The 15,819-nt window shown below is 41.5% G+C and overlaps 1 protein-coding gene and 1 long non-coding RNA gene across 5 annotated transcripts in view; both read right to left on the minus strand.

Moving 5' to 3' along the window:
• LOC309848361 overlaps positions 1 to 15,819 on the minus strand; it is an 801,917-nt gene that overhangs the window by 501,883 nt on the left and 284,215 nt on the right. The window lies entirely within an intron of this gene.
• The window catches only part of WDR7 (WD repeat domain 7), a 362,265-nt gene that overhangs the window by 97,371 nt on the left and 249,075 nt on the right, over positions 1 to 15,819 (minus strand). For all 4 annotated transcript variants that reach the window (XM_082699836.1, XM_082699835.1, XM_082699838.1 and 1 more), the window contains one exon: positions 10,903 to 11,089. In XM_082699836.1, the coding sequence (XP_082555962.1) occupies positions 10,903 to 11,089 (187 nt within the window). The remainder of the gene's footprint in view (positions 1 to 10,902; positions 11,090 to 15,819) is intronic.

Below are 15,819 nucleotides of genomic sequence, written 5' to 3' on the forward strand. Positions count from 1 at the left end.
GCATCTGTCCAAAGTGTTAAAAACGCCTTGTTAACAAATTATCAAGAACTAGTACTGAATGCATATCACAAAGCTCAGAATCAGGCAAGAAAGAAGACTGTGCTGAGTATTTTCAAATTTTTTGCTAAAAAAATTAAAGGCAAATAATTTGTTGATAAGGCCACAGAAAAAGGCTTCATTTAAGGACATGTATCGGAAAGGAAGCAAAATTCACTTCTGTCCATATAATTATCGAAAGGACTGAAAAAACTGCAAAAATTATTTTTAGTTTTTAATATTATTTTTAGTTCAAAATATCCTCAGTACTGTTAATTTACCCCATGCCCAATACTTTTAGAATCAATCTACTAGTCAGCATGTTCTGCCAATTATTACTTTGTATCGATGCAAAAATCATATTAATGGGTACTTATTTTCTCTCTATAAAGTTCATAGACATGGCACTGTACAGACAACATATAAAAATAGGTACATGAAATTAATCTTTCCAAACTGTTGAAATATCCTAATGGTGATGTTATATTCCTTTGCCACCCCCAAAACATAAAAATGATCATATTATGTTTGTAAACTTCCTGCAAATTTTATAGACTACTGTAGAAAGTAGTCAGACTTCATTAAAATGTGGCATGTGATCCAACGTCAGCTGTATACAAGGAGCATTTTGCTCTTGTATACAGTAAGAGATCCATTATAGTTTCTAATTTTGCTACTGAAAATTACATAATTTTGATACTTACATACCCACATTAGATTATATTAAGATTTGTCCTGCTGTAATTAGTCTATATGCTTCATGGGTAAACTGGATTATGTTTACTAAAAATTCTCAAAATGTTTACAATTATTTCTATGACTAGTCTAAGAATCATTTTAACTTTTCGATGAAAATAAGTATACATTGCATAGGCATTCTTTTTTTTTTCCCAAAGATTTTATTTATTTATTTGACAGAGAGAGATCACAAGTAGGCAGAGAGGCAGGCAGAGAGAGAGGAGGAAGCAGGCTCCCTGCTGAGCAGAGAGCCGGATGTGGGGCTCTATCCCAGGACCCTGAGATCATGACCTGAGCTGAAGGCAGAGGCTTAACCCACTGAACCACCCAGGCACCCTACACAGGCATTCTTATCATTGTTAAGAGAAGGTAAATTGATGATTGGAAATTCTGCTTTTAATTTCTTGGTGATTACTACACTGCTTAAATCTCTGAACGATATTAGAACTGCCTCCAGTCTTTTTTCCAAACTGAGGGTAGATACAAAGCAATAACTTGGAGAGGAGGATGGAGGCAATCGTTTGATGTTTCCTACTAAAAAGAAAGATGGGAGCTGACATAACACACACATACTGAACAAGAAACAGAAAGAACGTGTGGGTAGACACATCACCTCCATGGAAGATCCTGATGCCACAGCCACCGGTCGGGGCTAGAAAGAAGTGTTCAGCAGTAAAGCAAGATCAGGTAGTTAGCCAGGTTCTTTTTGGGATTAAATTTTACTATTGAGAATTCCACAAAGGAAATGCTCACTATGTGAGTAGTGCTAACTAACCTAGACTGCTCAGTAATTGTTATAAAGTTCTGAGCTTATTTTAAGTTTTAAAAATTTCAAAAGTTAAATACATTTTTGAGATATTCTATGATGTTTCTCAAGTCAGTATGAAAAGGTGTTGATAATACTGAAAGGCTGAAACAAAAAATGGTATGTTACGGATGCCTGCGTGGCTCAGTCAGTGAAGCGTCTGCCTTTGGCTCCAGTCATGATCCCAGCATCCTGGGATCTAGCCGAGCACTGCCCTGCAGGGGGTTCCCTGCTCAGCAGAAAGTCTACTTCCCTCTCTCCTCCCCACTTCTGCTCTCCCTTGCTAACTCTCTCTCTCTTGCAAATAAATAAATAAAATCTTTTTAAAAAGGTATAATTCTGAGCAAACCTAAATCAAATTTCCTAAAATCAATAAAGTCACGAATGCTGGGAGTTGGAAAAGATCCCCAGGTAACCTCCCTGCCCAGCAGTCAACCATGGGGCAGGAACGTCTCCCTTCTGGACAGCCCGGCCTAGGTCTGGAAGGCATGACAGAGAGGAGAAAGAACTGGACGTGGAACCCAGGGTCTAGGTTTGAAATTGAGCTTTCCTGCGCTGTTTCATGTCTTCTTGCATCTGCCCAGAATATCCCTAGGAGGGGGGTGGTATTGGCATTTTATGAAGGAGAGATCAGGTCCAGAGCAAGGAGCCAAGGTAGTAGAATGATGTTCCTAGGACAGCTGATCTTTGGAGAAAATAAAGAGGGGAGGGGCTTGCCCATATTGGTGTTAACTGGATTAATGAACTGTTACATGACTAAGCCGAGCGACTTCGGATGAATGGCTAGATTGCATCCCTGAGTGAGGTTTCCAGTGGGATGTTATAACATGTGAACTTCAGCTCTGTTCTTTTCAACATCAATCGTGATTAAATGAAGATACAGATGCACAGTTAACCAGCAGTATGGATATAAAGTTGTAATGGAAAGCAACTGTACTACACGGCAGACCTGGATTCAAAATGTCCTCAGATTAAACTGGGCTAGAGAAAGAAATCTTATATGTGGGTACAAATGACCAACTTTACAGGAATGAGAGAGGCGATACTAGGCTTGACCAAGCCTAGGGAACTGCACTGAGGGTTGTATTGAGCCACAGATGTTCATGGATGTTAATGATGTAGCTGCCTTAACGTTGCTAGGTCGTATCAAGGCTAACTGAGTGATAGAGAACATGTCGCTCCTGCTGAACTTCATGGTTCCAGCTGCCTGGCTGCCCTCCCCGTGGCTATACTGCCTCTGAGCTGCTGAGATGGGATCTGCCTTCTGCAGGCCAAGTGTTAGAGCTTCCTCCTGGAGTCTGGGAGAGTCCCACCCATTCCCTGCTGTGTGCTACTGTGACCTCTTGGAGTTGGAAACCAGAGTTCAACTCCCACAAACATGATCCTGCCAACCCTACCACCCACCTCTCTTCCAGCCCTTCTCTGTTCCTTCTGGAGGAGAAAAGTTTAGTGGGAAGCCAAGGTTGGGGGGCGGGGGCAATGGGAGGAAACAAAAATAATGAGAATCAATGATTATGTGTGCCTGTGTTCACCTGAGGATGACAAGTGGATACTGTCCCCCTCTCCTTAGGCTGTGCCCTGTGGCCACCCTGGCCTGAGTAAGTACGATGTGTGGATAACGTGTCTGGTAAAGTAATAACTTCACAATGTTGTCGCGAAGATTAAATGAGCAGGCAAATGTAAAAATCACCAGCCCTGCATCTCACCTACATGATACATACAACAGATGCTTCTTCTAACCCAAGATGACTCCCACACATGGAAATCAAGTGAAAAGAAAATGGGATCAACTAACAGCAGGTCACTGGTTTCAAAGTTAAAGGCCTAGCCACATATCAGCCTTAATCCATCTCAGCAAACCATCCTGTGAATTTGGGGAAATCTTCTTGTGGGAAGAACAAGGGTAAAGTCTGGCGTCTGGAAGAGAAGCTGTAGGGTAACAGGTAACAGGGTAACAGGTAAGGAAGCTAACCAAAGACATACACAAGTATTGCTCATGAATTCAGTGCAAGTTGGAACATCCAACAATTGGTAGAGGCGTCAAAGGGTACGTTTGAGTGACCCCCATGATCAGTGTCCGATGGCTGGAGTGCAGGACTTGGGAATGTGGACACAGCTACTGTTCTGAGGTCAGGGTTCTGCACACGCATAGGGCACAGGCAGGAGGGCTGGGAGTGTGAGAACAGAGAGGGGTGGCCAAGGCACAGGGGAAGAAGGCAAACCTTCTCTCCTCTTTGCAGTCTATTTAATGAATCACTGCCAGAGTTATCTTCCAAAAGCACTAGCTTTATTTCATGGTTAACCTGATTAAAACCTGAGTGGGTCCCAGGGCTTCTAAGAAAAATCTTAAACTCCTTGGCTTGAGGTTCTAGGCCCTCCATAATCTAGTTTCACTACTTATAACTCAGTCTTTTCAACACCATGCTCCTGATGCCAGGTTAATTTCAAGGTTGGTCCCTAAAATTCCATTCCTTTTTTGACTGTAGGGTATGGCTTATGCTTCTCTACTCCCCATCCCCACTCTTCAGTTCTTGTGGAAGCCTACTTGTTGTTCTGCAATTGCTAGAACATTCAATTACAATCTATTAAAACAAAAACAACCAACAATGAAACCCATTTATTCTAGGCTCTCAGCACTGAATCTGATTCTGCCAGGCATTACGAATTAGTTTTGTATTGTGAACTCTGTGCAGATTGGTACCATGCCTTCTAATCCTGTGATCCCCCCAAAGTGCCTAGTGCAGCCTTGGACAGAGTGGTAGCTCAATAGTTACATGCTAAATGAAGTTACCTGGCAAATCCAACAGGAAAAAAAAAAATCACTTAAGCCAGTTATTTGACTGAACTGACCAAGCAATGAAGTCAAAGTAATTGATCTAGTAGTCCCAACAGACGAAGTCTAATTCTACATGTAGTTATCTTGAAAGTCAAAGGTGCACTGTGTATGTGATATATTTTAATGTGGGATTCTAACTGAGTGAAGGATCACACTCTCAGAGGTGTGAAATTAAAGGGGTATCGGCCTTATTCTGGAATCCATGTAAATACAGAACTTATTCTTTTCATCCGATCCTGCTTATCTGGCTGTTATGCAGATCATTTGTTATATAGGTTTATAAGATGGGTCATTAGTTAAAAAAAAAAGATATGACATACTCTCTCTTTTACTCAGCATTTCGGTACACACATCCCATATGAAATACCAGAGATGATAGATACTGTAAATAAAAATCATGAATAGAAAAATAGTCCACTCAGGCTGAGCTCATTCCTTTCGTGACTGCTCATTAATCCTGTTCTAACCCTTACTCCGTTGTAGTAAAAGCATTTTAAAAGTCACAAGTGAGACCACTGTAGTTAAATGTCACCATCTACAATTGTCAGACTTCCCCATCTGTCAAATTAAGGAATACTGCAAGAGAATATTTAGGGGAAAAACCACTTAAACTTTCATAGAATAACCCACAAATCACGGTCAATGGTATTATGGACTAAATGTTTGTTTCCCCTGAAAATTTGCCCCTATGTGATGGTATATGGACACGGAGCCTCTGGGAGGTAATTAGGGTTAGATGAAGCCAGATGGGTGTGGTCCTCAAGATAGGATTCCTGCTGCATGCGAGACACCAGAAAACTTGCTCTCCTTCTCTCCTAACTGTGAGCACAAAGGAGTCATGTGAGCACAGAGCCACCTGGCAGCCACCTACAGGCCCAGATAAGAGCTCTCAGAAAGAAACCTGTCAGGAAACAAACTGAGGGCTGCTGGAGTGGAGGGGAGTGGGATGGAGGGGTGGTCGGGTGATGGACACTGGGAGGGTGGGTGCTATGGTGAGTGCTGTGAAGTGTGTAAGACTGAAGAATCACAGATCTGTACCCCAGAAACAAATAATACATTCTATGTTAATAAAAAAAGAAAGAAACCTGCCTTGTCAACACCTTGCTCTTGAACTTCCCAGCTTCAAGAACTATGAGAAATAAATTTCTATTGTTGGAGTTCCCCAGTCTGTGCTATTTGCTATGGTAGTCCAAGCTGACTAAGATAAAGAGTTTCAGGGCATTGAAACCACTTCTCAGTGAAAACAAAGACTAAAATTATTTTGAAAATGCATACTTAATTACGTAACAACTGGGCATCCCATCTTACCTCCTCCTGGTAAAAACAGACGCACTAACAAGTGTTTTTAATGTAATAGGGAATCATCAATTCTTATCTGTCTTGTTAAACCTGAATTTAATAATTCAAAGGTGGCATTAGTCTCCTAAACACAAATGTGGTAATTCTCCCAATACATGCCTATCTTTTAACCTGTTTCCTATATGTTGTATGTATTTGCAACTATGAGTTGTAATGTAAAAACTATGCTAACAGGATTTAGTTAAACGGTTCCCTCAGATTATAAATTTTCTATTAAAAATAAACAATTGGGGTGCCTGGGTGGCTCAGTCAGTTAAATGTCCAACTCTTGATTTCAGCTCAGGTCATGATCCAGGGATCCTGAGACTGAACCCTGTGATGGGCTCCACACTGGTCATGGAGCCTGCGTGGGATTCTCTCTCTTCCTCTGCCCCTCCCCCACTACTCACACACATGCACTCTCTCTCTAGAATAAAAAAATAAGTACCATAGGAAATGAATAGGAATAATAGTTTAAATATAAAATCCTAAAATACCTTAGTGTTTATATATGTTCTTTTCTCTACGCCCTACCCCATATATAAAAACATACAGTTGAAATTTGAGTTAAAATGTCAATTCTTTTTCTCTAACTATATACAGGTCAAAGAGAATATATCTAACATTTGGGGCTTATCTGTAGTTATCAAAGCATGTGTGGTTTCTACTTGACTATATGTTTTTCTTTTAAAGTTTGGTAAACCACGAATATTCCAGAAAAAAAATGGGCTTTTGGTAATGCATTAATGTCCTTCCATCTTGGCAGTGCGTGAGAGACGGCCCGCTTTCAGCAGCGGGGGCCAGCATGGTTCTGCTATTGTCTTTCAGAGTAAAGGCCCTGCAACAGGAGCTGGGAAAACAGAATCACACCCAGACGACAACAGGTACAGAATGGAGTCTAGCCTTCTAAAAGCACAAGGATTTTCCTGTTCTTTTACAGAGCAGGATTTTTCTACTGTTTCTAACATTTTATCCATATATATATAACCATGGAGACCTAAAAAAAGATAAATTTTAAAAAAAACGTAATATTGCATTTTTTTTTAAGATTTTATTTATTTGACAGATAGAGATTACAAGTAGGCAGAGAGACAGGCAGAGAGAGAGGAGGAAGCAAGCCCGATGCGGGACTCGATCCCAGAACTGGCTGGGATCATGACCTGAGCTGAAGGCAAAGGCTTTAACCCACTGAGCCACCCAGGCACTCCCATACTGCATGTTTTTTTATTTTCCTCATAATTAGCTAGGAATGGCTCTATGATTTCAGTGAAGGGCAGCCTGCATTTTCTATTAGAGTTCATCATGAATGAGCAGCCCATAATCGTTAACTTTAAAAATTCCTTAGCGATTCTACCTGTGGGTCACTGGTGACATAAAAGACGGCATGACTATACCGGCACAGGAGAAGGCAAATGGGAGTCAGAAGACTTGTAGCTCTTCTAGTTCTGGTGAGATCTCGAATTTCTGGTGAGGTGTTTCATCTCTCTTAATCTTGCTTTTATTGAATAGCATATTGAGAGCTCTGGATTGAATGCTGCTCTGGATTGAATGATTTTCATCTCTAAAATTCTTTGACTTAAATGTTTGTTGAATGCAAATCATGTGACAGTGTTATGAATAAATACATAATACATGGTTCGGGCACTCAGGGAGGTTACTGATATTTAAGTAGGTTATTAATTTTTGAAGGTACAAAATTCTTGATGGAAATTATTTCATTCAGTATATTTTTAAGATCTGAAAGTGCACTGAAAATTCTGAGTTGACCGCTTTTATGTCCTTTGAATTGCCTGTTTTACATTCGCTCTTCTCTGGATCTCTAGCTCTGGGGGTGCAGATGGCACAGTGGTGGAAGCAGAGCTCGTGGGGTCAAGGAGCCCTAGGGCAGAACCCCACCTTTCTCACTGATCAGTGTTTCTGTGGACAAGAGACAGAACCTCTTTCAGATTCGTTTTGCAATCTTCTATTATGTTTATAATCATTTTATAAAGTAAAATGTGAGACCAATCCTCTTTTTTGCCCTAATTCTATTGCCCAGAGATAACTGGGAAGGAACTTATGTTCAAGTGTTAGATGGGAACTCCCCACAGTGTAAGTTCTGCAAGGAATGACTAAAATTAGATAAAAGCAATGTGTACAGTGCCACGCCCTGTGTTTTGAGGAGCTCGCAGCATCGGCTGGGCTGGCCTGTACCTTCCCACCGCTGTCCTCTCGCATGTCCTCGTTCTTCCAGCTCTCCTCAGAATTACTCGGATTAGGCACGCAAGTGAGGCACGCAAGTACAACTCTCCCCGGCATCCCTTCGGAGCCCCCGGCTGTAATTCATCTCCGTGTCCTCTGAGCGTCCCTGCCTCTCTCTCTCCTCCTCCCTTTGCACCATGGTCCCCCCGGGGGAGACGCTGTCTCTCCTTCAGTCGGCAAGTGCCTTGGAGACAGGTTCTGTGTTTGAGGCAAATTCGTAACTACATACAAGACCCCATAGTGTTCCTTCTATATGTTAACTACTCAGTAAAAGCTTGTTTAGTTAACAGACATAGTTTAAAGTTGGGTACAATAGTTGAAAACGTTAGAAAACAGCCGGTGTTCTTTTGACTTCAAAGAAGTAAAATTCTCAGATTTCTAAAATAAAGGCATTTTAATTCTGGAAAAATGCCCTCTCCATCGAGTCGTCTACAGTTTCTCAGGAGACCTCTCAGGAATCATCTCTGACAGAGGATGTCAAGATGGGGGAGAGAGGGGAAGAAAAAAACTCTGCTCTAATATGTGTCTCCAGGACTAGGGAGCAGCCTGAGCTGGCTACCCCCCCTTAATCGCCTCCCTCAGAATGGGAGTAAAGAGGGAAGCACTGGGTAGGTTTTTTCTTTTTCAATTAACATGAACTGAGATTTTGAACAGCGCAAGCCTAACACAGAAGCTTCATAAAGCGAGTTTAACATCACTGTCAGAAGCAAAGGCTGAGCCCGGTTATGGAGCACAGAGTCAGTCCGGCACAGGGGTGCTGGTAGGTAGGCATCATGAGGGTCAGAGGCACATGGCCCTGCTCCTTTTTGCCCCATCTTAGCCCTTCTGCAGCCTGTACCAAGTGTGTCATGGATGTAACAGGCCATTTTCAATCTAAATCTTGTTATAGATTAATAAGCAAACATTTTCTTGCTTATTATGCAATTTATCATGAAGAAAATTACATTGGACTCCTCAAGGCTACATGCTGATACGTTCCTTTATTTAGAGCTGTGTATAGAGAGTTATACTAATCTTCATGACAGAAAAGGATGTGATAGCAAGATTTAAATTAGCTACCGAAGAGCAAAAAGTATTTGTGTCTGTGGACGTACTACATGCAGATAAAACACACTGCATCTTTATGTTTGCTGATATAAGCTTCATGTAAACTGATTTAAAAGCAAAATAAAACAAAATATTAAATACTACACCTAAAATAAAGCCCACCACTTCTCCCAAGCAAGAGAACAAGACTGTATACTCTTGAAATTATGTTTAGATCAGCTTTGAAAATAGGCTATAAAATTAGGTCAAAACCAAACTGGAAGAGATACAGGGAAGCTAGAGCCAACAGGAGGGCAAAGGATTGGAAATATGTTCTGGGCTTTGCACAAAGGCCAGCGGCCTCTTACTGTTGCTTCAAATTCAATGAGTCCAGTTCTTTCCTAATTCCTAATGTCAATCAAAAACCCTCAGGCCTCCTGTATCCAAAAACTATCCTGGCTGCTGTTATGTAGAGCTATTCATTCCAGAATGGAGCAGCTCTTGACCTGCTGAACACTAAAACTATGACAATGGCATCACCACCCTTACTGGAACTGAGGTAAGAGATGAAGTGATTTGCTGAAGAACATACAGCTAGGGAGCGACACAGAGATAATGTTTAGGAAGCATGGCAAAATGATGGCGGGGGGCGTGGGGGGGGGGAGCTGCCTAAATTGGAAATGAATACTGTCTCCTACCAGTCCATCATGGGACTTTGGGCTGGGCATGCCCAGTCTGTAGACAAAGCCACAGCATCCCAGTGTAGCTTTTTAATAGCTACTTTGATCCCCACTTCTTGAGCCTAGAGCCACAAGAGATCATACGGGAACTGTGGGAAATGAGAGAGACAACCATGAAGAAAAGGGCAGAGAATTCTAGTTTTTTTCCAAGGTCAACAGAGATCAGAATGAAATGCCATTTATTGAGAAAATCAAAGAGATGATAACATTTACATTAAGAGAGGCATCGTGGGCCAGTTTAAAAATCCGAGCCCTAGGAATTCACGCCCGTGTGGATGGCTATACTAAAAAAATGAGAACAGGGGTGCCTAGGTGGCTCAGTTGGTTAAGTGTGTCTGACTCTTGGTTTTGGCTGAGTCATGATCTCAGGGTCATGGGATTGAGCCCTAGCTTGAGCCCCACCTCAGGCTCTATGCTCACCAAAGAGTCTGCTTGACCCTCTTCCTCTGCTCCTCCCCCTCTTCTCTCTTTCTCTAAAATAAATAAAAGTTTTCAAAATAAAATAAGAATAGGAATAATAAACCAAAAACCTTCCTCCAGGAATTAGGAGGCCGAGTTCTCAAGTCAACATGACCACTCCCAATCCCCTTCCCATCATTCCTGGCCACTTGGCCACCAACCGTGTCCCACTGACTTCATTTCAGCAGCTCCCTCAACTCATCCGCCTCCCTCTACTCTCCTCATTGCTTCTCTGGGTCTCTGCAACCACTGGTCCTTGACTGTGTGCAAGTTAAACCTCATTAAAGTGAACTTAAAAATTACCATGAGTATGAAAGAATGATTCCCCAAACTGTTTGGCCATGTATTCTATCAGGAAAACATTTTTGAGCAAGTATATATATATAATTTTCCTTAGAAGTGATATGTTTACACTCTTATTAGACAGTACTATGTCAAGGCACAATGTCATAGATCAGTCATTCACTGACTCAATGCTAAATCCCACGTGTGCCCAAAGTACAGAAGTATACTTCCCCTTCCTTGTCTATATCCAAAATTTCATATATTGAGATATCTTTTTTTTTGTCAATTAAAAATACACAACCTATCAAGGGCAATCAATGACCTCAAACACAAATAAATCACCAACCAAAAAAAACACAAACAAAAACCCCACATATTAACTGGAATTGAGCACGTACTTGGCAAGCTGCTTCTCGGCATCAGCACAGAGTTCGAGAAGCCCCATGAGGACAGCAGACACGTCCATGTAAGGCTCCCAGACTGTGAAACCACGTCCAATCAGATCGATGGCTGTTCTTCGGATCGTACTGTGTGGGGGAAGTTTGGGGCTCGGGGGCTGCAGCAGAAGAAATGTCAGTGCCTTACCTGAAATCACAAAATAAAAGGCAGGGCAATAAAGTAATTTTACTTTTGTGATATTTTTTTTGAAGGTATTTTCAAAGTATAAACCACTTTTGATTTTCTTTTAACTGAACAGGTATTTTCAGCATTAAGACTATAAAAGATCTCAAGTTCACAGTTTGCTCAGCCACATACTTAAAAGAGATACTTTAGGCTACAATATTTTATACCATATTCTAAAATGTTTTAATTTCAAAAGAATTATGCATAGTTAAGTACATATCATTTTAAAACATACCACTGATCCTAACTTCCAAACAAGGGTTCTCCCTACTCAACATTCTGTAAAATGGAGATGGTTTCAAATAATGTTATATGGTATTTATCTTTCTTCTGTACCTAACAGAGTTCCTATGTCTAACACTTCCTCCAGTAACACTTGTCATCACAGGTGATGTTTATCAGCAGGGATGAAGGATGAAGGTAGAGATGTAGTTTTAAAAAGTTTCCCCCACAAGCATCTCTGTTTCTCCATACTCCACTATACTGGTCCAGCACAACCGTGTGAAGTATGTGGTAAATTCTTCACGCAGGTTTGGTAAAGAGATTAAAAGACAGTTCGATATCACTTCTAACCTGATGAAATGATCTCGATTTTAATTAACATGTATTTCTTTCTGTTGGAGATAATGTGAACAATTTGTATACATAAGCCTAATGGCCGTTAAGCTGTAAAAGCTCATCGATTTCAAAAGGCATTTTGACATTTACAAAAGAAAATAGGGATCGTGAAGAGCAAACTGCAATTTAGAAGAGGCTGTTTGTTTCTCGAGGGGAAAAAACAAAACCGTTTACAAATCACAGAACAGTACAGCAGACTGGTTAAGGGGCACATGGGTTTCAGATCTAAGACAGGGAAGTAACCACAGTTTCCTAACTTATCAGGGGGCCGGCTGAAGAAGGTACTCCAGAGCTGCAGTTTCCCTGTCTTAAAGCAGGGAAAACAGCAGTCATCTCTCGCACAAAGCACGAGTGCCGAGCGAACGGAGGCATGCCAAGTGTCCTGCCACGGGCCCAGGGGCTGAGAGGGCTCCCCAAGCGGCAGTCAGGGCTCATGACAAATAGCGCCTTGAACTTGTCTGTTTTCAAAATTAAGAACGTGGCATATCAACTTTAATTTAATGCATTCAACAGATAAAAGCATTTACTCATTTTTATGTCCCAGCCAATTGTTCAATGAGAGACCAGATAAGAGTCTGTGAATGCCCTTTGTTCGTGGTTCAGAATATCTTCTGCCACAAAACCCTTGAAGAATCCATTGAAATCCATCAGTCTTTTCTCCAGGAAACTACATACAATACATATACATATCCATCAAATTCTGCAAAAAAATTTCAAGGAGGCCACGGTTCTTGGGTCAACATCTCCTGTTGTAAACTGAGAGGGTACGTATACAAGGAAAGCCTCCTGGAGGAAACAGCTTGGAATTCAAGACTTCATTCGTACATGCATTTGAAAATTTTACTCTCCTACTTAGCCCTGTAAATGTCATATGAAAAGCAAGTTTTGCGGATCATAAAAATAGAAACTTCTTATAAACAGGTGACCTATTGTTCTCTCCCAGCATGTGCGCATTCCTTAGGGCACGGCATTTTTAATTATAAGCCTTTCTGGGCATTTCCCGTCACTCGTGGCGGTAGGAACTATGTTTCATGCCAATTTCCATCTCCCACACCACTGAGCACAGTGCTCTGCACACATTATGGACCTACTATGGAACCATCTCCATGGTGACTGCATGTTTTTTTTTTTTAAGATTTTATTTATTTATTTGACAGAGAGAGATCACAAGTAGGCAGAGAGAGAGAGAGAGAGAGAGAAAGAGAAGCAGGCTCCCTGCTGAGTAGAGAGCCTGATATGGTACTCAATCCCAGGACCCTGAGATCATGACGTGAGCCGAAGGGAGAGGCCTAACCCACTGAGCCACCCCGGTGACCCTGCATGTCCATTTCTAACACTGCTCCCTGCTCCAGGTTGGAGGAATGAGGTTTCAGCATGTCAAGAAACCCACCACGTTTCTGTTATTCTTTCCTCTGAGAAAGTTTTAAGAGCCATGGAGAGAGCCCCTCTGCCGCTCTCTGCAGACACCCTGGAGCTCAAGCAGCAATGGGTGTGACCCAGGGGACAGGGCTCCCTGAAGGTGTGTCCCTGGGAAGCAGGGTTGTGAAGGGGCAGGAAGGCTGCCGTTCAGTACAATGTTCTACCGCGTTTCAGTCCTCACTCTGTTGAACTGCACTCCACTATTTCTGCGTTGAGTACAGGCAGGATTATTCTGCGATCCTAGGGACCTTGCTGATTTCTCACAGCCCCTGTGCGGGAACTCTGCAGGCAGCTCCCTTACCCACTCTGACAATTTTATCCGGAGAGCAAGAGTAAACCGTTAAGTGGCTGGTTTCTTGATGTTTTTCATCATTTTTCGACAAAGTAGGAAGGACAGCAGAGGGGATGTGATCACTTACCTTCCGATGAAATGACAGAAAAGAAGAATGAGTAAGCATACTTCAAAAGACCGCTGGCCTTGCAATGGTCCAGCAGGGTACCTGCCTCTCTCCTGCCGAGTGTGATCTACCCTCACATGAGGCCCAGCCCAGCAGGAAGTGCAGGTTCCCTACAGCTCTGACATCCCCTCTCCTAAATCACTTTCTGTTTCATTCAATGATCTCATAAGTAAAATTCTTCTACAGCATCGCTTTTTCTTTAGTCGAGATCACAGTCTCTGGGTAACACAAAGCAAAGATCCCCACAGTTCTGGCAGGCCATGTACGGGGCAGCAGGAGAAGCAGAGAGAAAAATGGCCTATTTAACACACACATTTTAAACCTACTAAACTAGAGTCTGGGTTATTTTTCACTGGTCAGTCTTGGAATTATAAAGACAGAAGAATGTTAAAATTCCACATCCATCTCTGACAACTTATCCCAAGCAAAACATGTAAAATAAGAGAAGATGAAGAGGGTTCTCGAGTTGAACATTTTGATTTCTAGCATGGCTGATTAATAAGATGCTTATAACTTTAACGCTACCAGGAATAACGACCCTGATGTCCTGAAGGAATACTCTGGATACCTAAGGCTTCAAACTTCCTAATCACAGACTCTTGCGGATGATATTAAGGACTGAGCCTTGAAGAAATGGTTATTATGACAATCCAAAGGGAGAGGTAAATTTAAAATTCCTTTTCAACTTTAACTATATTCTCTACTTTGGGGTTTATCTGACTTATGTTTCCGTAAGAGATAGCTGCTCTGCAACATGGACCAAGGTAATAAAAAAAACCTAAAATTCACATACCCATCGTATCCTCCCTTTTGACAGAAAAAGTCTCGTGACAATTTTATGAACTTTATCTCTCAGAATTTTCCTTAAACCTATGGTACCCAATAAAAGTTGTATTTTAATCTGTATAAGATGAAATCTAATTTTGTATAAAAATATGTATTTATTTTATGTAAATGCCCCACAATTCCACAGTGCCTCACTGAATAAGCAAGACAGAGAATGATGTTATTATTGGCGGCATGACTGATTCCTTCATAAAAGGCTCTTTAATGGTAGTATTTAAAAGTTCAACTGGACTGACATTCATTCAAGGATTTCCGCAATTTGGTCCCAACCTATCCATCCAAAGATTCATGCAATTAACTATTTACAGAGTGTTGTTCTACAATACTAAATGCTGGAGAAACAAAAGGAAAGAAGACTAAGTTCTTTCCCTCATGGAAATGCATTCGAGTTCAGGAGACAGTTGAGCAAACAGGTAATTTGAATACATTCTGAATAGTGTTAGAATATTTAAAAGCACAAGGTGTACAGAAAGAACTTAATAGGGGCACTTAACCCTGTCCTAGAATTATGAGAAGGAGTCCAGGGAAAGGTGACTTCTATACCCAAACCTGAAGACTGAGTATGAATTAACTACTCAAAGGAGAAGACTGTGGAAAGAATGCATTCCAGACAGAGAGAAGAGCATGTCTAAAGCCCAGGAAATGAGAAAGTGGCCATATCAAGGGGTTATACATAGTTCAGTAGAGCTGGAAATTCTGTTGGGGAAAAGGGAAGAGGTTGAGGTATTGGGCAATGGGGAAATGAGGACAGGTGGGTGAAACAGAACAGTGAGACACGAAGCAGGACAGGGTATCAGAGCCCAATCACAAAGGGCCTCATTTGCCATGATGGAAGTTTGTTAATTCTGGTGACAATGGGGAACCACTGCAAGTTTTAAGCAAAGGAGAGGTTTGATTAGATTTTCATTTTAGGAAGATCAATATTTGGGTTGTCTTGTAATTATAAAGGGGTAAAGCTACTGCCTTTTCATTCTGATCTACTCATTCCCAGACAAACAGATTAATTAGAATCACGGAATTTTCATATTGAAAGGACCTGAGAAAAGCAGCATCCATTCCCGTGCTTCATATGAGAGAGCTGACAACTGTAGAAGGCAAGTGGACATGCCCAACGGGCCAGTGTACAGGTCTGAACACAACCTGCATCTTTATGACCATGCTTTTATTCCTGATGCTCTACCCAGCTACGGATTCAAAACTATACCCTTAATGATCAATCTCCTTCTCCTCAGTGAAAGCCTGATTTCAACTGCAGTTACTAGTGTCTCCTGCAAACAGAAGGTCAAATAAAATATATCCTTCATCTTTTCTCACACAATGAGAAGGTTGCCATCACTGGTTCAACAGCTA

The sequence above is a fragment of the Mustela nivalis genome (genome assembly GCF_964662115.1).
Source record: "Mustela nivalis genome assembly, chromosome: 14".
NCBI classification, from domain to species: domain Eukaryota; kingdom Metazoa; phylum Chordata; class Mammalia; order Carnivora; family Mustelidae; genus Mustela; species Mustela nivalis.